Below are 23,060 nucleotides of genomic sequence, written 5' to 3' on the forward strand. Positions count from 1 at the left end.
GTACTAATTTTCTTTGTGATCAATATATGCTTTTTTTTTCTTTCTTTCTTAATATTTTCAATGTTTCTACTTCATATGCAGAATTTATCTTCTTTATATATTCATAGAACAGAGCTCCTTGTATCAAGACAAAGATAAAAGGCAACGGCACTACGTACCATGCAAAGGAGGTGATATTTTTGGTTCTATTCTTTTTATGGCAGCAAAAAGATGGCCTCCGTTTGTTACCTGGATTTAAGCTTTCTATAACATCTACCTGAGCTCATGCATAAGTTGTGACCTCTAATTAGTATCTGTTTTTCGAAGTAGAACCTATAATCAACACAACAAATGTAGGTACTAAAGTGTTGGTTTGGATTTTGCAACAGGGGAACATCTTCTTCCCTTCTGTTTTTTCTTTTATTTTGTATGAATAAATGAGCTGATAGCAGTTTGCTTATGAAACAATGTCGTTCCAGCTTATAAGAAAACATTAGTTATCTTTTTATTTGAAGAAAATTATGGGTCATGCCCATATTCGATTCAATTGATAATTGTAGTTAAAGAGATTGTATCTACCAATAAAAATTACAAGTTGCTCAACTGTGTTGAGCTGAAAAATAAGAAACAGAAAATAAAATTAAAAGATAAAAAAGAGAATAAAATGTAAAAATTACTTCTAAGTTCCTAAGTCTCTAGAGCCAGAACCACAAAATTAATTTTGTAGGTGTCTCTTTAAGCCCTAGTGCAGTTCAAAGCATCTCCTAACATCTGTATCACTTGTATGAACAGGCCTTCCTTACTAGTAGACAGAGAATGAGTTCTGTACCAGTGTGCGATAATTCGTACCAGCCGGCGGACCATATCAGTCATGTATCAGTTAGCTGTTTACATCTTCTTCTGCTGGTACGCTGGCACCCATGTCAGCCTCTTGAACTTATCTGCCTCAGTTTGTCAGAAAAGTGACCATTGCAGCTGCGTTGCTGTGTGTTGCTGTTGTATTGTAAGAATTGCAACTGCCAAATAACTTCTTCTTTGTTACGTTCCATGAATGTTCTCGCACAACGCTCTCGCCAAAGGATGAATTGAGTTATTAATATATTAGACCTGTTCCTCTTTGGTAATCTAGAAGTTAAAATGGATGTTGTTTGTGCGCCAGGCATCACTAGTGATGTCAAAGCTCACTGTTGCCTTCAATGTGTTTGGAAGATTGGTGTGTCTGGTACCAATTCATTTGTCCAGTGATGGCTTAAACATAGGTTTCAAAGAGATTGATTCAGTTTCCCACTGGTCATACCATTTAATAAGAAGTGCCTGATTGAACATCTTTAGATCCATAATTCCGAGACCCCCAAATTCTTTCGGTTTACATACCAAATTCCAGTTTGCTAAACTCATTTTTTTCGGTTGATTTGAAACCCCATGCCATAAGAAGGCTCTTCTTATTTTATCTATTTCATTGGGTGAGTGCTTCATGCAGGACATGTAATAAGTGGGTAAGAAAACATTAATTAATTATGTAGCTGAGATTTTTTCCTGAACATATTTTGCTAAATAAAAATTTCAGCAAAAGGAGAGTTACATTTAATTAGATGTACAATTAATTAATGTTGTAGTTTATGAGAACAATTTTTCTTTATACATATGGTGGACTCTTATATTTTGAAAATATATAAGATGGTGAATGGTTTTCAATATTCAGTTACAAAATCTATGTATAGTAATTTTTGTTACATTTCCTTATCATAGAAATTCACATATATATTTCACATTGATTGTAGTGTAGTGTAGGACTTGTGATTTCTTCTTAATTGAATTGGATTAAGGAAGAAGTCAACTTGTCGGCCTCGATCTATGTAAAGAAACATTTAACTGGTACCAGATAGACAGCATTCAATTTGAAGTCCAGGTCTCCACGCACTAATCGATCGGTGTCCTTCTAAGATCAATAACTGATATCAATACAACTAATACTTAACAATTATTCATTTAACAAAAACTGATAACTGGCATACGTTAACAAAAAGTGATTAATTATGAAGGTAATAAACTAATATTTATAGCCTATACACCGGTCTGCATTTCTTTCTTTCTTTTTTCTTAAGGGGGGGGGGCAATTAATAAATATATTAATATTCATATATTCGTCTTCTAATCTGTTTTTATTTCTTTAACAATTTGATTATAGTTGGTCCAGGTCTTATCCATTTCTTATTAGCTGCATGCTACTTAGCTCTAGCAAAGCTAGTACAAATTAAACAGAATGTACAACTTTTTAAAGGAACGTAATTAATTAGTTCCTTCCTACAATAAGCTAATTAAATAGCTTCTATGTTCTTAATTATATATATTTGAATTGTTTTTGTGATTAACTACTAACCATATTCAATTGATGATATAACGTCTACTATTTCCTTTTTTTAGTCTAATATAATATACATGTTGGTCACCACCTCTCTTGGAAGATGTCACCATCAGCAAATTCTAAAATAGAATTTTATACAATTAGCTTAAATCAAAGTTGAACAGTAGAGAGAAGAATAAAGCCCGAAAATACGGGACCATTGGAATGTTGCCGAAACACATAATAATTATTTAGCAACACCACCTAAATATTTGCTAAATTAATTATACATTTCATTCAATTACAAGTACATGTTAATTCCCCTTTGAAAGAAAGTGGGCCATGTTGGTCATCTATGGCAAGTCTTTTCAATGTTTCTTACTAGTTACTACTACTATTCTCTATTAATTCTGCCAAAGCTTTCTAACATTAATTTTTTTCTTTCTGTCTTTCTTTTTCACCTTTTTCCCCTTCCAGAATCTAATAATGCTCCTCGGGGAAGCAGTCTGTTTAACTCAGACTCTCTAATTGGAAATCTTCACATGTCATTGATTCATTTCTTATTTCTGAGAAAAGCTTTAATTAATTGGGTCAGTCCATCTTACATTTTTCTTACTATAGAAATATATTAATTAACATATATAAAATGAATTCAAAGATCGATATATTCATTTTAATAACATTATTGTCACTTAGTTTAGTAACGTTGTTTGAACTGCTTTTCCGCTACACAAGTTCAATTGTCATTTTGGAAGCATGACTTTGATTTTGAGTAATTTAATTATAATTCCGATAGAAAATTCCAAACAATTGTTTTAATTTCTTGGTGAAATTAATTAATGCATCAGAACACTTGCGCTTTGCGTGTTAATTAATAAATGATGTTATTGTTGTGCATGCTTAATTTTGTGTAACGCATATATATGTGAAATTAACTTTTGACCCACCCACTTGAGAGTTGAGAGTTGAGACTTGAGAGCCTTGCCATTGCCATGTTGTGCAGTAGTATATGCATATATATAGTCATAGATAGATAGAAGCCTAAGCCTAACTTTTAGGCCATAATAGAATAGAGCATGACGCAAACAAATAGCAATGCTTAAAGGAGCTTTCGGTGAAATTAAAGCACAAGTACTCCAGCCTCAAAACTTATTGGAGGATATATATATAATATGATGCGCACCAATATCCATATACAACAATCCAAAGTTCCAAACACACACACCACAAAAAAGAAAAGCATAATTGATAATTTGATATAGATCGACATCTCAAGAGAACTTTACAATTAATTAATTGATTAATTAAGCAATCCCTACTAATTCATTCATGATATTCACATTTAATTTATCATACACTTAAATTGTGACTTGACCTCTTCAAGCAACACTACTTCTCTATCTAACAATACTAAATTATTAATTAAAACAACAAAATAAAACAAAAGGTAGGGATTAAGAAGAAAGATAAATAAAACTCTGATCTACTTACTCGTTCTCTCCTAATTAATTAACTAATTGTGCTTTTGAACTTAGCCGGTGAAGAAGAAGAAGAAGAAGAAGAAGAAGAAGAAGGGGTAATCATGATAACCAACCCCGGGAAAACATCGTCGGGATCATGAATATGTGGATTCCTCTCGACAATAAAAGGATCATCGCATTTATCACTGATGCTATGCAGAGTCTCTCCTTCACTGACAACGTATATTTCGTCACATGGCCGCTGCCCAACCAAACTGCTTCCCTTCACCACAATTCTACTCTGATCAGTCGTCATTTCTATCTCTACCTCATGATCTGACAAGACTGACATGCGGCTCCTGCCTTCGTGCAGAGAGCTCATGAGGATGAGTGCCAAGAGTGCCAGCGCGCATGACCATGATGCTGCGTCGGCAATTGAAAGCGCAGTTTTGAGGATTGTTTTGTCGAGACCTCCAGCCATGAGAGGAGTGAGAAAGTTGTGGTGTGGTTAAGGGGTTTTAGGAGATGAGATGAGATGAATTGATGGTTATGGTTATGGCCTTATGGGTGTGGTTCGGTTTGACTTTGCTCAAGTAGGAAGGAGTAGGAATAGGAAGAGGAAGGTGCGTTTTCATTTATTTATAGGGGCAGAAAAGGAATTAAGATGAGAGCAAGGTTGCGGGAATCGTGGATTGGTGGCTTAAATCCCGTGCTATGGGACCAATTTTGTTTAATCTGAACCGTCCGATGCGATCTCATTGGACTCATTTTTATATTACGAAACGAAATGGGTACTTGATCGGCTCCAAATCAACTATAATTTAATTCGGACTAATCTTATGATTGAATCAATGTGATGAATTTGACCTATTTATTTCATGTCTGTAGGTTGTCGCGCGATACCTCCCTCCCTCGATCAGTGGCTCAGTCCCTCGTTTTTATTTTTATTTGCCTAATTTAATTTGCGAACGTTACGGATCTTGCAATCTGCTATTGATATTCATCTACATCGATCTACCATTCATTCTTACTCTCAACATTGGCACCGCAGAATCTGAATTCTTGTGGCCTTCTCTTCTTGTCATTCCAAAATATGTGACGCTTTTGTGCAGTGATAAACGAATAGTTCGGGTTTGATTTATTGAGGTTAGAAATTTATGATTCAGAAATAATTCGGGTATAATATAGAAATGATTCAGTACTACAAGGAAAAAATAATTTGCAATTTTTTCACGAATAATTTGTGAATTAATATTTTATTTGTGAATAAAATGTATTATACGTTTTTTTTTTGGCGTTTTATTTGGTATTCGGTTCGGAAACATAAAAAAAAAACAAATAAAACACAAATTATTTGTGAATTTATCTCGAGTTGTGTCACTATGATACCAGCCACAATGTTAATTATGAAAAAGAAAGATGATTTTTAGTTTGTAATTTAAACTATATCTCTTTAATGTTGTCTTTAATTATATACCAATTCGAATATGATTGAATTAATATGAGGAGGACTTTCCTTAATTATCATTGGCAAGTAGTAAGTACGTAGCAACAGAGATGAGGTCCACATAAGAACCGGATCGAGTGATCCAATTGTTGTGGTTTTGAATATTAGCGTATTGAGGTTTCTTTATAAAGAAAGAAATTAGCTTAATTATATTAGACTGCTGACTCAGACTGGTTAGTGGATTAGCATTTAGCAGGAGGGAATTTAATTTGTACAACAAATTAATAAAAGGGAAACCAAGACCGGTACGGTAGTACTGTTGTATGGATTTGGAGTATTTTAGGTGACCCACTTTTCAAATCTAATTAATGAAACTTTTTTTTTAAAATAACAAATCTAAGTACCTTGAAATTGGAGACAATATATATGATCCAAAAATTACCAATAGCTCAAATCATATAATAAATAAAGAGCCATGCACCCAATATTGTTTTCATAACAGAAAGTATATATGTGTTAAATAAAAAATGAAAATAAAACAATTTTTTATTTTTTTTTACAACCCTAGGTAGGCCAATTTAAACAGCCACATTTCAAACTTGCACAGGTTTTCTTGTTCTGTTGAAAATTCCAACTTTGCTGCCGAGATGTAAATTTAAATTAAAAAGTGTTATAGTGGTTTTGATTCTTGAGATCCGCTGTTGTCGCGTTAAACGTGGTGAAAGCATTCATCAATTTTTAGGTCAACTATATATATATATATATATATATATGAAAATGCTAATATGTTACGCGTAGCATAGAGGGCCTCCATGCAACAGCTTAATATTTGAGTTTTTAAATTCCTAACGGTTGATCCAAACCGTTCAACATGATCTCCATATGAATATGTACTTGCAAACCAAATTTTACATTTTTTAGAATCTTTTTACTATTTTTTTAGATAGATAGAAAATCACTTGATCTGAAAATTCTACACCATTCAGATCAAGTGATTTTCTACCTATCTAAAAAAATATAAAATTTGGTTTGCAGATACATATTCATATACAGAACATGTTGAACGGTTCATATATTAGAACTTTAACTTTTTTTTGATATATAACTTTAACTTGTTTTCATCCTATTGGCTATATATTAATTGCTTTGTTCAGGTTCTGTGCCTCATACTTTGTAAGAAACTACTGACTTGTGCCCAAATGCTAATAAATTGATCTCCATTTACTTTCGAAATTTATGTGTATATTGTTTAGATTAAAATTTTATGAATACTGTAAATTTAATTTTTATTTACAGTATAAAAACTTTATATAATTGATTTTATTCACATTTAATCTCTATAGTTCAAAATGTGACTTCCCCTCTTAACTTGTGGGCTGAAGCTCAATGCTAATTAAATTGAAATTATTTGAAGCAAAAAGAGCAGCCGTCACTCTTAATTGGAAGAAATTGAGGTGCCCATTGGATTTGACAAAGATGATAAAGTATAAAATAAAATATTTAAGGTCGTTTAATTAATTGGTCTTGGGTCTCTGGGCCTATTAATTAATTGTTCTTATATATGATTTGTTTGAATTCAAAGATCGGAACAGCCTTTCTCAGGGAAAAAGAAAAAAAAAAACTAATTTATAAAAATCAATTAGTGAATGCTTCGTCACGAATAATATATTCGGTATATTATATTATATTATATATCAGCCCCTTGTTTTATTTGTGATTTGTGAGATTCAAAGGTTTCAATTTTCCCAGAGTTTATCCATCCCAATTCCCATGACACTTGTTGTAAACAGCACGCTTCTTCTCAGATTCTTAATTTTAATTATTTTTAAATTATCAGATAGACATATACGGTGATGATGATGACAATGATGATAATTATACTTGTCAGTACATAATAATAATATAAATTATATTTGATGGGGTCATGTATTAAATTTAAAGGCCACCAAAAAGGTCAAGTATTGGGATTTATGGTATATAAAACAGCGGAATTTAAAAAATTTTGATAAGAAAAAGTATCAAAGAAATATCATGTGTAACTGAAATTAAACCAAAATCAAATTTTTAAATCAAGAAATATCATTTTTTTTGTGTTTCTTGTCTCCAAACAAGAAAGGAATGTCCTTTAGATATAGAGTTGAAATTTCTTCACCTCTTTGTTAATGTTAATGGTGGTTAATATCTTGCAGCAACTTGGTGATTGATGTATGCATGAACTAGAACGCCTTGCACCAAATCGAGACTTCAAAATAGAAGTCATCCACGAAATCTACCAAGAAACATATTAGAAACCAAATATTCCTCTTGCTAGAGAGTACTAATTTAGCTGCTACTTAATCCCTATCATCCAAGATAACTATATCTTGATTCTAGGATTTTGTGGGTTCTCAACACATGAGATATCAAAACGAGAGAAAAAAAAGTATTTGGTAGACACAAATAAAACATTAATGACTCAAACACAATTCATATTAAATGTTTTACTTTGTTACGTCCAATCCCCTGATCTCTATCAGGTATTCATTTGATTAGATTGACAACTCTTTTGTCAAAATTAATGTTCCTTGTTAATTACCAAGACTATGGACACTTTAGAGTATTTATTAACTCTTTTATTAATTATTATTTTTTTAATTACCAAGCCTATGGAAGTTAATTATTATTATTTTTTTAACAAGACTAATACAATATTTGTGGTAAAATTAACTAAGTTTATGGTGACATTATGATGATTTCTAATTTCGAAGTGACATTTTTTAAATTTTAAAGTTTTAGAGTAACAAATAACTAATTTTTCCTTTTTTAAATGGTGAACTAACTATTTTGGTTTTGAATTTAACTGAGGATATGCGAAAAAGGTTTGGCGTGGGATATAAAATTGACGGCCTTCATAATAAGGTATTAATAATTGAAAATACTTGGTAGAGCCCGTTACTATGGGCCTCCTATTAATCAAACAAAGAGAATAAAAATGATTTCTCTCTTTGGGCCTACAAGTGAGCCCGTTAAACATCTTGGGCCGATTTCAGTGGTACCCGTCAATCAAATGAGAAACCCTAATTTCTCAGGTTATAAACCTCTTTTCTCTTGCATCTTTGTCTTCTTAAATTGTTTTTTTTCTTAGATGGTTTGGAATGATTAAAGCGAGATTGCGATGAGGATGAATTTGGTAATGGACTAGAGTTTCTGATTTGGGTTTTTACCCATTAGTTTAGTTGTGGTATCGAAAGAAAAGAACAAAGGGGAAAAAAACGGGGCAGGTCTTTGCCCTTTGGGCAGATGCTATTAAATCTGAGCCGTTGGACGAAAGGAATGGTGAAGATGCAAAACCCAATTTAAAATTGGGTTACAGTAGGATCCGGACTCCTCCCCCTCTTGCGACTATGGATATATTTAGAGTTTGGAGAGCATCGCTTCCTCCCCCTCTTGACCTCTTGACCTCTTGACCTCTTGCGACTATGGATATATTTAGAGTTTGGAGAGCATCGCTTCCTCCCCCTCTTGACCTCTTGACCTCTTGACCTCTTGCGACTATGGATATATTTAGAGTTTGGAGAGCATCGCTTCCTCCCCCTCTTGACCTCTTGACCTCTTGACCTCTTGCGACTATGGATATATTTAGAGTTTGGAGAGCGTCATCTCAAGTAATGACCTTTGCCTCCAGAGCCACTGTCGTCGTTAGACCAAGACCAGAATTTAACTTCAACTTTCACACCACCAGCTACAGCTACTACTGTTCCTCACCCTTTACTGTCTCCGCTTCCGCCACTGCTACATCGAATCATCGCCGGCGTACCTCTTCTTCCCTTAACACCTCCGACCGCGAGTTTGTCCGTGCCATTCGTCTCAAAAAGGTCCCACCCACTATTTCTATTCCTTTCTCTTCTCTTGTATTTCAAATCTCATACATGCTATTATCTATCTATCTGCCCATTCAAACTCAACTCGTCAGACTTTGACTGAGGCCAAAATTATATAACTTGACCATACCTTGCCCCAAACCAGCACCTTTTTTATTGTCCACTACTGCAATCCTTCAATGCATGAAACTCTATTTCAGAATTCCTGCCCGATTTCCAAATTTTAATGGTCAATGCAAGGTTCATTTTTAATTATGTTTTTATCTTATCAATTCCTCTTTGCTATGCTAATAAATTGTTCAATTGGGATAACATGGGATAACCTGACGCACGCTTAAGTACCACATTGATCAGACATCATAAGAACAATGTATCAAATAGGACATTTCTGGTACCAATTGGAACTAACATTAGGTACTAGTTTAGGCTGTCAAACTTTCAACTTATTTATTGGCAGGTAGAAGAACTAAGACAAAAAGGTTACGAGCCGTATGCATACACATGGGACAGAAGCCACACGGCAAGGCAAATACAACAAGGCTATGGATATTTGGAGAATGGTGAAGTCTTTACGGGAGTTGCAGTTTCACTGGCAGGAAGAGTAGTTGCACGTAGAGCCTTTGGCAAGCTAATGTTCTTGACACTAAGAGATGATTCTGGTACAATACAGGTTTGTGTGTGGTAATATACCTAATAAAAAAACTTGTTTAACAATTTAATTATTTTTATTGATTTTTTTTGTATGTTAAACCCTGATATGTATGGGCATTTTGTAATATGTCACCTCATAGGATTGCAAAGAACTGCTTTATGAAGCATACCATCGGCATAAAGTAATGTCCCAACTGTTATTTTTAAGTTGGAATTTCTGCTCACCATTTAGCTGCAATTTTTTGAAAAGGTTGTCACCAAATAGTTGTAGACGAGCAGATATGTCATGCTCTTTAAAGCTTGATTTTCAAAGAATTTGCATTGTCTAACAATAAAGAAATTAATTTGCAACTTTTCAGTCTCTAAAGCTAATTTGTTGCATCTGTTGTAGCTTTACTGTGAGAAGGAATGTCTTTCAGAGAATCAGTTCACAAAATTAAAGTCATTTGTTGACATTGGCGACATTTTAGGTGCTAGTGGTTCCATTAAGAAGACTGAAAAAGATTTTGTATAAAAGGAATCCCTTTTGTAATGGGGTATAGGTTGCAATTTTTGTGATTACAGTCAATAGTGGTTTTACTGTTTGGATTTTTTGAGCCAGTGCTATCATTGAGCAAAACCCAACCAAGCCCCAGCTTGACCTAATTATACCTCTTTTTGGCCCTGCAAATCCTGCAATGGAGCCTCAGTTTAGTCAAAGTTTGCCTCCTTTTTCCTCTCAATTCTGAAATCAAACTTAATGTGCCAAAACTGACACCTAGTTTTCCAAGTAATATAAAACAAGCGGAGGAAGAACAAGAGAAGAGTAAAAACGGTTCAAAGGGTGATCAACCTATAAATGCAACCAAAATTGAAACCCAGCATGGTAATTTGTACATATTCTATTTGAGAAATTTGATCCAGATCTTGTTGTAAGTTGAAATTGGTGTTATTGCAGGGGAGCTATCAGTATATGTGAAGAATTTTGAAATCCTTACGAAGTCTTTGTTGCCTCTACCAGACAAGTTTCATGGACTGACTGATATAGATAAGAGATACCGTCAAAGGTTGGCTTATTAGTAATTGATCTTATTTTTCCCTATTTGGATTTTGGTGTGATGATGAACTCTGCTTCACCCAAAATCAGTAATTTCACAATTTATCTTTGACCACATTTTGAACTATTTTGTTCCATAGTGTGGCATAATTTTTCTTTATCATTATTCGGTTAGTAATTTTTGTCCTGATTATAATCATTAATAAACTTATCTGTTACAAAAGTCCTAATGTATAAGCTAGTTTTATGTCTAGAATCTCAGTTCTTTCCTTTTAACAATGAATAAGATATTGCAGTAATGGCCGATGTGTAAGCGGCATTGAAAGCTTTTTGTTTTTTTTGTCATGGGCAGGTATGTTGACATGATTGCAAATCCTGAGGTGGCTGATGTTTTTAGAATAAGAGCTAAGGTGGTGAAAAGAGAGTATGTTATGCCGTGTTTTTTCCTTTACTGTTAAGCATTTTTGCAAAATATATATACTAGGGGAAATAAACCATGATAAATCATATGAACATGTTAAGTATCACTAATTAGTATGGATGCACTAAGTACCTTTAGCTTTTGATGGCTTAGGTTAAAATATTTTCTAGCTTTTAACATATAAATAGTCTTATCCCATCTTCCCTAGTTATGGTTCAAAGTAATTTGTGAAAAAAAAAATTCAAATAAGAGGTTTCAATACAAGACATGAAGGGCTTTTTATATATATATATATATATATATATATATTTGTCAGTTCCTTTAACGTTTTGGTTTGTCCCTTTGCTCATGCACCATTTAGTTATTTTATTGTAAAATATAACATACTTAATTATTAATGCAGATTGTTTCAGAGATACGCAAGGCAGTGGAGTCATTTGGTTTTATAGAAGTTGAGACTCCAGTTCTTCAGGTCTGCAGCTCTAATCTTGCCTTTTCTTTTGTTCTCTTCTTCTTCTTTGTTTTTCTTGTCAGTCATTTGGAACTTTACTGGCATATCAGGGTGCAGCTGGTGGTGCTGAAGCTAGGCCATTCGTGACATACCATAATTCTCTTGGGAGAGATCTTTATTTGAGAATTGCAACTGAGCTACACCTCAAACGAATGCTGGTGAGGAGGTCGTTATTGTAACTGTCTTGTATTTAATTGTTTCCCATCGCCTGTCAGTATTGTTTTTATCTTTTTGCTGCTATTTTAGTTTGTCAATTTGTATTTCATTGTTTCTATTGATGGCTAATTTTTGTCCTCTACTGGCTTACCCGTTGTTCTTTTAGAAATTGGTTTTCCATGAATGTATTAGCCATCTAGTATCATCTTTCTATTTTATAGTGCTGCTATGTGTGCATTATAAATAATTGTTTTGGATTGTCAGGTAGGTGGACTTGAGAAGGTATATGAAATTGGAAGAATATTCCGAAATGAAGGAATTTCTACTCGTCATAATCCTGAATTTACTTCCATCGAGGTAAGCATAGTTCCCTTTCAATTTATTATGTTTGTGACAGCTCTTAGCATGACCATTTTTTAGTTCGCCAAATATTCCTTCGTATTCTTCAACTCCACCTTGTTGAATATGAATATTAATTAATTGAAAATTTAATGTTGCTTAGATGTATGAAGCATATTCGGATTATGAAAGCATGTTGAATTTGGCTGAGGAAATTATAACTAGATGTGCTATGTCTATTCACGGGAGGCTTCAAGTAGATTATCAGGTAAGTCATACAGAGTATTAACAGGTTCAATCCCTTTTCATTTCGGTTCATCTCTGTGTTTTGTATCCATTTTTACTTTGAGCATATTTCCAGTAAAAGTGTGGTATTCTATGCTTCACCTACTCTTATATTGCCAAGACTTGAGTAGGAACAAGGTGTGACCGGTTAACTGGTATATTTAACCAGGGAACTGAGATATCTTTAATGAGACCGTGGAGGAGAGAGACCATGCATTCTCTTGTCAAAGACGCGACTGGAGTTGATTTCCATGAGTTTGGAAACAATGTCGAGGCTGCTAAAGAGGCTGCAAGAGGCATTTTTAAAGCTCGCTCAGAAGGAAAAGATAATAGTAGCAGTCTTTTAGAAGCCTGCTCATCTGTTGGTCATGTTCTCAATGAGGTAAAAGTCCAGGGGTTCCATATCAGTTATTATTCATGCCTTGAATAATAGTGCTGTACTGTTCTAATCTTGTATGTCTGAACTAAATTTGACTGGCTAGATCCATGTTGCTGATGTCCAATAAGGGGAGGGGACCCTTATTTTATCTGAATTATGTGTGAATATACGGTTCAAACCTTATCATCTATATTGAGCAGTCCAAAATGCCTACATTGTTCCTACTATTCATGAGAAGTATAGCAGCCCAGGAAAATATGAATTGTTTTAGTTAAATGTCTTTTATGGAATCTTTGACTTTAATTTACCATAGCATCCATACCTGGTACTGAAACTGTATGCAGTTCTTCATCTTGCTGTACCAGTCATCTTGCACTATACTCATGTGATGTGGTTTCCAATTCATGTCCTGTCTTGGTATAAGTTTAGGCAATGCTTGTTTTATCAGTTACATTCCCTGATTTATTATGAATTTGTAGTTTAAATTTGTAGACTTCAAGTATGCATGTTAGCTGACGAAAATGAACTTGCTTAGTTTATAAAATTTGATTAATTTCAACCATTTTCAGGTTTTTGAAGCAGTTGTTGAGCCTACACTTATACAACCAACTTTTGTTCTTGATTACCCTATCGAGGTTTCACCACTCGCCAAACCCCATAGAAGGTTCCTTTTGAATTATCAAAATGTTATTCTAATTTGTATATGGGTCACCAGGTTGCCAATTACATAATGCGTCTCTAAGTAGCATACTTTGGACCTGCATCTGATGCATATGATGGACCCAGATGATCAGCATGCAATTCATATCAGATACTCCAGCTATTGTATCTGGTTAATTTAGTATGAAAATTTTGGAGAATACAGCCTCTGGATATCCCTGGTCAGACTTATGCGTGAATTTCCAGCTTCCTACATCCTTGTAAGAGGGCTCAGGATTGGGAAGGCTATGCTCAAGGCCATAAGGCCGGTTACAGTGTCCTGAGTTTTTATAAAATTTTGTACTCGAGTCCTGTGGAATTTTGATTAATATAAACATTTGATCTGCTTGCATGTGAGGCCCTGATTTTTCATTAATTTGTTTTTAGGAAGCAGTTAACAGTCCCCCAACTCCAGTCCCCCAAAAATCCCCGGACTAATTCTGCAAACATCAATATCAAATTCTGTAAACATCAATACTAAATCCTGTAAACTAATTCAACAAATCCTGTCAACATAAAATTTTCAATTATGTGTGGTCCCCAATAACTTCCACTTTAACTTTCACTTTAACCACCACTTTAACCACCACTTTAACCACTTTAACTACTTTGACTGGGACCACTTCTAGACCTTTGACTAGGACCACATCTAGAAGATCTCTAATAGCTTTTCAAAACTAAAAACTAACTATGACTACATTAAAACTTTGTAAACAGAAATATGTAAAAAATATTCGATTTTTTTTTTCAAATTTTTTTTTTCAAAACTTTATTTTCGAAATTTTTATTTTCAAATTTTTTATTCAAAATTTTTTTTCAAATTTTTTTTCAAAATTTTTTTTTAAAAATTTTTCTTCAAAATTTTTTTGTCTCCTTCTAGATACTACTTTTAATTATTTTGAATTCTGTAAACCTTACTACATAACTCTATAAATAGTTTCGTTTAATCCTATAAACCGGTAAAAAAAAATTCAATTTTTAAATTTTTTCAATATTTTATTTTATTTTTTAAAAATGTAAAAAAGATTTCGAATTTTTTTTTTCAAATTTTTTTTTCAACTAATTCTGTAAACATCAATACTAAATCCTGTAAACTAATTCAACAAATCCTGTCAACATAAAACTTTCAATTCTATAAACATCAATACTGTAAACATCAATACTAAATCCTGTAAACTAGTTCAACTAATTCTGTAAACATCAATACTAAATCATGTAAACTAATTCAACAAATCCTATAAACATAAAACTTTCAATTCTGTAAACATCAATACTGTAAACATCAATACTAAATCCTGTAAACACAATACTAAATCCTGTAAACTAATTCAACTAATTCTGTAAACATCAATACTATAAATCGGTAAACCAAATTCAAATTTTAATTTTATTTTAAAGTTTTTTTTTTAATTTGTATCTAGATGCTGCTTTCAATTGTTTTGAATTCTGTAAACCTGACCACATAACTCTATAGACAATTTCATTGAATACTATAAATCGGTAAACAAAATTCAAATTTTAATTTTTTCAAACTTTTATTTTTTTTTAAATTTGCATCTAGATGCTACATCGAATTGTTTTAAATTCTATAAACCTTATCACATAACTCTGTAGACAGTTTCGTTGAATACTGTAAATCGGTAAAAAAAAATTATTTTATTTTTTTTTTCAAAATTTTAGTTTTGTTAAATTCTGCATCTATATACTTCTTTCAATTATTTTGAATTCTGTTAATTATATCACATAACTCTGTAAACTTAAGTGTTGAATTATGTAAACCAAAATTGAAATTTATAAATTTTTTCTTTTTTGATGTGCTGTATCCAAAAACTAAAATTGTATGTTTTAAATTTTGTAAATCTTACTGTAAAACTTTGTAAACTAAAATTCTAACATAACACTACTTATAATTATTAAACCTAAGCAATGAATTCTGTAAATTTAAGATGATCTTCTAGTGCTTAAAATCTTAAATTCTGTAAACTTAAATAAAAAATTATGTAAATCTCATGTATGAATTCTATAAACTTAGGTCAATCTAGTCTTTACTAGAGTGAAATCATGTTCCTACTCTAAACCAAAAAAACATAACAAAATGAAGTATAAATTCTTACCAATATTCCTATACAACATAAATTTGAACTAAATCATGTCATTGTTGCAGTAAGGTATATTAAATATTTTAATGCAAATAGCACCAACTAACAAATTCTCATGAATTAATGTACATGCAATAAGACAGACCAACTTAATTTGTCAACGCATAATTTCCAAATAGAGTAACTAATACATCTAATATATATCAATACACCTATATATCTCTCGTGCCCAAAAAAACCCACTTCTTATCATTTTCTCAAATAAAAACCATGAGACAGGCTCAAATGCTGCTCTTAATTTACTTTCTTGTCCATTCACTTTCTACATCTCCTGACATCTGGCTTGAACTTGTGCGTGCCGATTCCTTCTCAGGCTATGGCAAGTTTGAACAGCTCCAACGAGCAACGGTTTACACCGGCAATAGAGCTGAACATGAAAAAATAAGTTGAATAAGAACTATGAAAAGAGTTGAATAAGAAAAAAGAAAAAAAAAACATACTTCAAGGTATATTAAAAATCATATATTCCCAACAAAAATAAATTTGCCCCCGTCTAATAAAATTTGTCTCTGTCTTGTTCATTCATTAAAATTTGCCTCTTCATAAATCAAATTACTAAAGCTACTGAACCAATAAGGATTCATAATTCTATTCAGGCCAAAATCTAAATACTGTACAACTCCAGTGCCAAAATGTTAATACTATAATGGCCATATGTAAAATCAGTATATGCCTTGAAGTTTCCTGTTCATTGAAATGGAAGTTGTACCAGTTTGTTTCAAAGAGAAAAAAACAAAATTCTAAAGATTATATATTAGTGCTGTACTTACAAAGATAGCATCAGCAGTGTGCAAAAAATTTGCCTCTGTCTTGTTCATTCATTAAAATTTCATCTTAGATAACTACAAAACAGCTTACCTGAATATTGCAGGAAGAACAGGAGGTTCGGCGGAGAGCAAATCCATGGGTGAGGAGAGGAGGTTCGGCAGGAGGTTTGGTGGAGGAGAGGTGACGTCGGCCGGCAGTAGGGACGGCACCGCGACAGTAGGGACGCCATGAAGCCTGTTTTTGTGTACACAAATACTGCATCCACTTCCAGGTTATTTGCTACAAAGATACATGATCAATGTGATCAGATACTATTTCTTCCTAGTTTAGAATTGGTAAGTATCCAACCAAGAAACAGGGAAATTAATGTTACTTTTTCTAGTAATATTATCAGTTGGTGCTGCTATCGCTCCCATTAATTATCTTCAAGTTCAAACAAGATATCCTAGTATATATTGGCCATCAAAACCATCATATATTCCCAACAAAAAGCAATTGGTGTTCCTTAGATTACACGGTTACACCACGTGAACCCAATTCTCACCCGCCTTTCCCCGTGCCTAGTGCATGGTTCTGACAAATGCTATAGTTTGACAGGTGATCTAGAATACAACATGCTAAATACCACTGTACAAATTTTTCCATTTATAGGGACTTTGGTGATTTTTAAACTGATTTTTTAATATCAAACTGACAAAAACAAAATTGGTGTAAAATATTGTTCGCTGGCCTATGAACTGCCCCTCACAAATCTATGGGTTTCATAAAGTTCCTAGCCTTCATAAATCTTGATATTTTTTTAGCATACAATACATGAATTGATCATCATTTTCAGATAAAGAACTAAAAAATATAGTGTAGCCAATTGCTCACAATAATTTTCTAAATTTTAGTTGTTTATAATGGTCAAAACAGTCAACATAATATACTCTATGCCAAAATTAATGAAATAAATATATAAAAATCATGAAAAAATCACAAATGTGTATTCCAAAATTTGTTTAACGCAATTAAGTTCAGAGAGGAACTAAACAAAGTAATTGCAATTGGTTGACTTGTAAAATATTGAAAGGTTATCTTATCTACTTTGTTTAGTTCTAAAATCAAAAGGAGATTGAAAGATACCTCAGCCCAAGTAGCCCTGGACCTCTCATCCATTTCTCCCTCTTGAGTCGATGTCACTTGATTTCTCCTCTGTTCTTGCTCGCCATCTCCATCAATGGCATCTAATGCTACATTAATCAATCCCTTAATTAGATCTTCCATTTCTATTTGCTTTTGCCTTTTCTCTCCTCTTCTCCACTAATGTTCTCATTTGACATATCTCTAGATAACTAGAAATCAAAAGATATTTGGTTCATTAGATCTGGTGTAATACATATTAGAGAGGGAAATAAATATGCTTTATCCCAATGGAATAACAGGATTCTGTTATTCTGGCAACATGGAAACCAATCCATCACTTAGACATTTTATCAAGCAGTTGGCGTGCAGAGAGTTTTACACCTCCTCCATGAGTGGTAAGAGTACATACATATTACACCAATTACAAGTAGCTATCAAAAATCAAAATTAAAACCATTAATTACGATAAATTAGCAAAATCAAATATCCAAAGGATGATATTTACCTCGTTTCTCTTTTAAGTTTAGTCTCCAAATCCATGTCTCAGATGCTCCGTCTCATATTTGGATCCAATCGTCAGTGTTGTTCATGATTGAAGTTAGCGATTCGTTTACAACCGGTGCTGCTCTTGATTTGAATCCATGTCTTTTGCAATTTGTAATTTCTCATCGCAGACTCTAGTTTAGTGGTAATAAGTTCGAATTGATCTTGGAGACCGACTCTCGTAAAAGATAGAATCGTCGATGGAAATCAGAGATCGTCAAAATTGGAATAAGAGATTGTCAGATTTGGAAAGAACAGAGTAGAGAAATGGAAAACAATGACAATTTAGAAACTTCGTTTATATAAGGAAAGTGGGAGGAACGGTCGAACCGTTAGCATCAGTTGAAACCGCATCGGCAGATGGTTAAAAATGCGTGAAAATAGAAGGCGGGGATTTTCCGGGGACTGAACGTCGGGGGACGTTACCTTTTCTCTTGTTTTTAATCTTTTAGTTGCCTAATAAAACCATCATTACAACTACATATTTTTTTTTTTTTTGGAATTCCTTATTCTCTGTAAATAAAAATTATGTAGTACACATAATAATCAATGTATTTATAGAAGTAGGATAAAAAACTATGCAATATATCTTAGTTTTTGGAAAACTTGCATTGTTATTGTTTTCAATAAGAAATGGTGCTCACATCCTTAACATTGCAATATAGCTTTGGCTGTCTTTTTAAGTTCAATAGCATATTAGACATTTTAGTTAGAGGGCATTTGTAAATGCATAACATTTTATTTATTTATTTATGGCAGATTTGCTGGATTGACTGAAAGATTTGAACTCTTCATTTGTGGACGTGAGATCGGGAATGCTTTTTCAGAACTTACAGATCCTATCGATCAGGTAACAACACCCCCCCCCCCCCCCCCCCCCCCCCCCCCCCCACACACACACACACACACTGAGACAGAAAATAATTGTATAAGAAAGTTTCTTATAAAAAGAATAAAAATGGACTTGCAGTTCATTACTTGACCTTGGAGCCTTTCTTTTTATTTGTGATTAATACGGCAGAGGAGTAGATTTGAAGATCAGATAAAACAGCACAATGCCAAAAGAGCTGCCCTTGCATCGAAATCAAAATCAAAATCAAGTGAAGAATCAGAAAAGGCAAATAATAGCGATGATGATGATGATTACTCTTACGAAATAACTCTAGATGAGGACTTCATAACATCCCTAGAATATGGCATGCCCCCTGCTTCTGGCATGGTATACTGTTTTTTTTTTTTTTTTTCTAAATTTTATTCTTATTACACACTGATATTGGAGGTGCTGCAAATGACATAAGAAAAAGAGCGTATGACAAATGAAGGATTAAGTTTGCTTATTATTTTTGCATTAGTGGAATTTATTCTAACAACCTATTTGTTATTGTTGTAGGGGCTTGGAATTGACCGACTGGTTATGCTTTTGACGAATTCAGCCAATATAAGAGATGTGATTGCCTTCCCTGTTTTGAAAGTACAGCAATAAAGTTTTTATCATGTCATTCGTTTGAGGTTTTGATTATGGGAAGCGCTATTCTCAGGGCTTGTTTTAAAATATTGAGGGCGCACTTTAATTTTTTTTATCCTTATACCACTTTTGCCCCTAATTAATGTTTTTCTGATTTTTCTGTTCACCCTCACTCCCCTCTCCAAATACTAGAAAACCACCCAAAAAAGGCTAAATGAAAGGCCTCTCTTGGAGCCAAATTTCTTTTTTACCATCTTTGAAAAAAGGGATAAACCCTTTGGCCAGTTTTTTTCTGAAAATTTCTATATTCACCAGGTTCGCAGGTTATACCTGCAAAACCAGTAGACTGGTCCTGCAGATTCTGAGAAATTCCCTTTTTAAATGGTCCCGCAGATTATATCTGTGATACCAGCCTGCTGGTTTCGCAGGTATAAATGAGTGCTTAATTTTTATTTTTTTTAAATGGTCCCACAGAAATTCCATTTTTAATTATATTTGCGAGACCAGCCTGCTGGTTTCGTAGATATAAATGAGTGTTTAAAGTGTTTATTTTATTTTTAAAGATGGTAAAATAGAAAATTCGGCTCTTGGAGATCAGATGAGGAAAAACAAACAAATGAGAGGAGAGAAAAAAAGGATCATATACAAATGTAAAATTAATAAAATCGATTGCACTACGATTACCATAAAGTATGGTTTAAATAGCCAATAAATCCTAATACAAGTCAACGCAATTAACTACTAAGAAGAGAGAGAAAAGTAAGACCTCAACTGGGGTCGCAGGTTCCCGAAAAATTCAGCACGTCAGTCAAGTTGTGCGATAAAGATGACCAATGATACACAGCTGATGCATCTCCATTCTATTATTAAGCACGTTGGGTGTCCGATCTGCCAACGGTTACGATTGAAAGATGAAACTTCGGATTTGATCTCAGCCCTCCAATTACATAATTTGTCTTCTTTTGATTAAATGCATTTATTTTATGTATAAAAGTCTAAATTTAGTTAAAAGCATACTCACCACATGTGCTGCCACACGATATGTTACAATTAAAATTGAACAAATTCTGAAATTTAACGATATATTTATTAATTTCCTTATTTCTTTGTTCTATATTTCTCCTCTTCAATTGAGAAGACTTCACCTTCAATTTTCTTATTTCTTTGTTTCCTTCCTCGTTTCTATACGAATCATAATGGAAATCAATTTTTTTATTTCCCTATTTCTCTTTCTTTGTTTCTATACATATTGGTGTGAACAATTTAAAATATATTTTCAATATATAATATATCAATGTGTGTATTCTAAATTAGAAACAAAGAAGAAGAAAAATACAAAATTGGAACGTGTGTGTAAGTATATATTTTTCTTATAATATGTGTGTGTATATATATCATATACATACATATGATAGCACTTTTTATTTATGTTTTTTTTTATATCATATTATATGTCGATATTGAATTGTTGTATGATATTTGATATTAGATTCGAATCGAGCTATTATTTGATATTATTGGTACTTAAAAATAAAGAATCATCACATCATCAAATTGTTATTAGAGATCACGATTAAAGTTAATTAAAAATGCAAAATCATATAAATTTTCTATTAACATGTGTCTTAATTTTTAGATAATTATTATTTTCATTGATATATTTGTTTCTTATAATATATCCCCGTTGCAACGCACGGGTATGATACTAGTTCTTATATTATGCACGTAGTTGTGCTGATCCGTCAACGGCTTAGATTGAAACATGAATTTTCAAATTGAATATCAACCATCCAATCACATAATCTGTCTTCTTTTGATTAAATGCATCACTTTCATGTGTAGAAGTTTAAATTTAGTTAAAATAAGACTCGCCACAGGTATAGCCACACTAAATGTCATAATTAAATTAAGTCGATTCATTCTTTTAGAGAAATTTATCTGCATTAAATATGTTTCCTTATTTCTCCTCTTCATTTCTATGCAAATCATCCTACGGCATAATGGAATTCGAAGAAATGAAATCATCCTACGGCATAATGGAATTCGATTTTTTGTTTGTTTCTTTATTTTTTTTAATTTGTTTCGATACAAATCACCACGCCAAAATGGAATAACGAAGAAATATTTCCCAATTTTCTCACCCCACGGCTTGAGAAAAAGTAAAGTTTGCAAATAAAATTTTGGTAATTCGTACAAAAGTTTGAAATTGACAAAGCCTCTTTGCCAGCTTTGATTTGTTGTAAGCTCCGCTTCTTCTTTTTTTTTCATTTATAATGACTCTAAGATTCTTTTTTCTGTATTGATGTTGCCTAAATTTTTGTTTTATTTGCTACCATTGGAAATTAATTTAGCAACTGAGGTTTACGATTTTTTTTGTTTTTTTTTTGTTTTTTTTTTGTTTTTTATTTTTTTTGCGTTTGGGTTTGTGCACAAAATTGTGACGTTTGAAAAGAATGCTTGTTTTGAGGTTATACTTTATGAAATTTTTTTTTTACTCTACCAGTTACATGTCAATTTTTTAATGGTTGTATTTATTTTTTCGTTCAACATCTTTTTACTGGAATTTTGTAGTTGGTGCTATGTAGAAGCTGTTGGATCATAATCCAACGTTGAGCATATATGTAATATAATTATGAATTGTTTACTGTCATATATGATTGTCACAATTAAAGTGATCTAATATGGAATTAAGATATTAGACAATCTATGTATTCAATAGGATGTGGTCCATAAGTGTGTAGAACAATTTGGGCAAAGATCAAATCATTGATGGACTGATTATGATATTTGCAATTAAGAAAACTGCCTTTTTTGAGCCCAGTGCGGGTGGTCCACCCGCACTGGATCTGAGTGCGGACGCACTCAGGAGTTAGCCAAATTCTGGAAGGCTTTTGGGAGCCCAGTGCGGGTGGTTCACCCGCACTGGATCTGAGTGCGGACGCACTCAGGAGTTAGCCAAATTCTGGAAGGCTTTTGGGAGCCCAGTGCGGGTGGTTCACCCGCACTGGATCTGAGTGCGGACGCACTCAGGAGTTAGCCAAATTCTGGGAGCCTTTTTTGGTGGCCCAGTGCGGGTGGTTCACCCGCACTGGATCTGAGTGCGGACGCACTCAGTACTTAGCCAATTTTTGGGAACTTCAGAACAACGCAAGAAAAAGTCCGAGCGCAGTGCGGACGCACTGAGCTCCAGTGCGGGTGGGGTTCACCCGCACTGAGGACTTAGTCAATTTTCTGAAAGTTCTGTTTGAGTCCAGTGCGGGTGGCTCACCCGCACTGAACCAGAGTGCGGACGCACTGCTATTTTAGGGGCTAAGTAAGGCGGTTATCAGGACGCTCCTTTCGACCCAGTGCGGGTGGGTCACCCGCACTGGACCTGAGTGCGGACGCACTCGTGTCGCCAGAAGTGTAAAACTATATATAGATGGGTCCCCAA

The 23,060-nt window shown here is 33.4% G+C and overlaps 2 protein-coding genes across 2 annotated transcripts; one reads left to right on the forward strand and one right to left on the reverse strand.

Annotated features, from left to right (window-relative positions):
• Positions 1-3,589: 3,589 nt before the first annotated feature.
• LOC144549547 (uncharacterized) lies at positions 3,590-4,351 on the reverse strand. Its single transcript, XM_078298316.1, has one exon. It carries the CDS (start codon positions 4,262-4,264, stop codon positions 3,833-3,835), a length of 432 nt encoding a protein of 143 aa, XP_078154442.1. The 5' UTR covers positions 4,265-4,351; the 3' UTR covers positions 3,590-3,832.
• Positions 4,352-8,786: 4,435 nt separating this feature from the next.
• On the forward strand, positions 8,787-19,725 carry LOC144549629 (lysine--tRNA ligase, chloroplastic/mitochondrial-like). Its single transcript, XM_078298402.1, has 14 exons — positions 8,787-9,084; positions 9,548-9,760; positions 10,133-10,249; positions 10,684-10,787; positions 11,130-11,187; positions 11,602-11,670; positions 11,760-11,867; positions 12,130-12,222; positions 12,368-12,472; positions 12,659-12,871; positions 13,438-13,532; positions 18,922-19,012; positions 19,184-19,381; positions 19,553-19,725. The coding sequence occupies exons 1-14, from the start codon at positions 8,839-8,841 to the stop codon at positions 19,643-19,645; spliced, it is 1,803 nt and encodes a 600-aa protein (XP_078154528.1). The 5' UTR covers positions 8,787-8,838; the 3' UTR covers positions 19,646-19,725.
• The last annotated feature ends 3,335 nt before the right edge of the window (positions 19,726-23,060 follow it).

This window comes from Carex rostrata, chromosome 35 (genome assembly GCF_964058835.1).
Source record: "Carex rostrata chromosome 35, lpCarRost1.2, whole genome shotgun sequence".
NCBI lineage: Eukaryota > Viridiplantae > Streptophyta > Magnoliopsida > Poales > Cyperaceae > Carex > Carex rostrata.

Coding starts and splice junctions, on each gene's coding strand:
- LOC144549547 (XM_078298316.1), bottom strand. CDS start 4,264: ATGGCTGGAGGTCTCGACAAAACAATCCTCAAAACTGCGCTTTCAATT.
- LOC144549629 (XM_078298402.1), top strand. CDS start 8,839: ATGGATATATTTAGAGTTTGGAGAGCGTCATCTCAAGTAATGACCTTT. Junction 11,188..11,601: donor TTTTTAGAATAAGAGCTAAG/GTGGTGAAAAGA, acceptor TTATTAATGCAG/ATTGTTTCAGAGATACGCAA. Junction 12,223..12,367: donor CTGAATTTACTTCCATCGAG/GTAAGCATAGTT, acceptor AATGTTGCTTAG/ATGTATGAAGCATATTCGGA.